Source organism: Temnothorax curvispinosus, unplaced genomic scaffold (genome assembly GCF_003070985.1).
Source record: "Temnothorax curvispinosus isolate PA1 unplaced genomic scaffold, ASM307098v1 QBEX01008288.1, whole genome shotgun sequence".
In the NCBI taxonomy this organism is placed as follows: domain Eukaryota; kingdom Metazoa; phylum Arthropoda; class Insecta; order Hymenoptera; family Formicidae; genus Temnothorax; species Temnothorax curvispinosus.
The window spans coordinates 1-1,652 of NW_020218068.1; the positions used below are offsets into that span (position 1 = coordinate 1).

Consider the following 1,652-nt stretch of genomic DNA (forward strand, 5'->3'; position numbering starts at 1 on the left):
GCTCAGATTGTGGTCTAAGTTACACAAAAATAAAGTAAATATTTAGTTAACACCTTCCACGCGCGTCCTTCTCATCCCGCTTCCATCGCCGGGATTAATCAGCGATTTCGCGAACAATGAACTATTTCGACATATATATTAGTCATTTATGCCTTCCAATACTCAAAATAACTGCTAAATTTTCCAAACTTTTTTTGTTAATAACTTTTTAACGAATAGCGACCCCCGACTAAAACCTTCTGAAGGTCACTCAGGAGGGTGACCTTGACAACATATGTCAAGGTCAAGGTCATCGGAGGTCAGGCCCTAATTGTAAACATTTACCCTAGTTACTACTATACTATGGGTGCGTTTGGGGAGCTCGCTATCACGCTACCAACGCTAACACTACAAATTGCGTTCGCAGAGCAAAGATAGCGTTTGCGAATGCAAGCTCTATGAACAGCAATAGCGTCGCGTTTGATCTAACCTAACTTCAAATATTAACCTAAAAATTGAAATCATGGAGCAAGCTATGAAGCAAGAGGAGCAAATCATCACGCATTATAACAATCGCGAAATTTTAACGACTGCCGTTGTTATAATACGTGAAATAATAGATTCTTCTTCTGATTCATCATCAGAAAGCGATGATGAAGAATTAAAAATAATAAGAAATTGTAGAAATGTAAGAAGACGTGTTCCAAGAATTTTAAATTACGTGTCACATATAATACCAAATTTAACTAAAAAAGAATTCAAAGCCCATTTCAGGTATGGTTTATTAATATTAATAATTTCTGTTTTAAAAAATTACATTTTACGTCTTTCATATTTCATGTCTTTGCCATTTAGGATGTTACCTAAAACTTTTGATTATATCTTATCTTGTATCGAGCAAAGATTAAAAAGGGTAATACCTGGAACACCTATGATTGATCCGCGCACACAATTTCTGTTGGCATTATGGAGACTAGCTACTCCAGATTCTTTTAGGTAATAGAATTATTGTTAAATATTTAATATATTCAATGATTTAAGTTTTAAAATCTTATATAGCTTTTTATTTTTTTATGCTTAGGTCAATTTGTGAACGATTTAATGTTGGAAGAAGCACTGCTTTATATATAACAAAGATAGTGGTAAAGGCACTCAATGAGCTTGCGCCTATTGTTATTAAGTGGCCTAAACGAAGTGTGAGCAGGATTTAAAAATGCAAGTGGATTTTCTAAAATTATTGGAGCTATAGACGGAACACATATAAACATTCCAGCCTCAAAAAACAATCCCGAATGTTATATAAATCGCAAAGGTCACCATTCCATCCAACTTCAGGTGTGTTTATTGTTTTACTTCAAATTTTATTTCGTAGTCCGTTTTTATTTCAAGACTGTCTTAATATCTAAGGATACGTTCTCAGTGAGCGCGTCACGCGTTGCGACACGCATTGTGAGTTTAAGCAATCAAAACCTCCCCACATAATTACATCAATTGCGAACGAGGGGACAAAAATGGGAAGTTTTGAGTTTACATATGTTTATATTTTTCTTCTTATTTAGGCTATTTGTGACCATAAATGCCAATTTATTCATTGTTATGCTGGACATGTTGGATCTGTCCACAATCAACGGGTATTTCGTCAATCAGAAGTTCAACATTATTTGGGAGATGTT

At 34.7% G+C, this 1,652-nt stretch overlaps 1 protein-coding gene across 1 annotated transcript; it reads left to right on the forward strand.

The window, feature by feature from the left end:
* The first annotated feature begins 360 nt into the window (after positions 1-360).
* LOC112457794 lies at positions 361-1,190 on the forward strand. The gene is made up of 3 exons (XM_025021029.1): positions 361-753; positions 835-975; positions 1,061-1,190. Exons 1-3 carry the CDS (start codon positions 503-505, stop codon positions 1,188-1,190), a joined length of 522 nt encoding a protein of 173 aa, XP_024876797.1. The 5' UTR covers positions 361-502.
* The last annotated feature ends 462 nt before the right edge of the window (positions 1,191-1,652 follow it).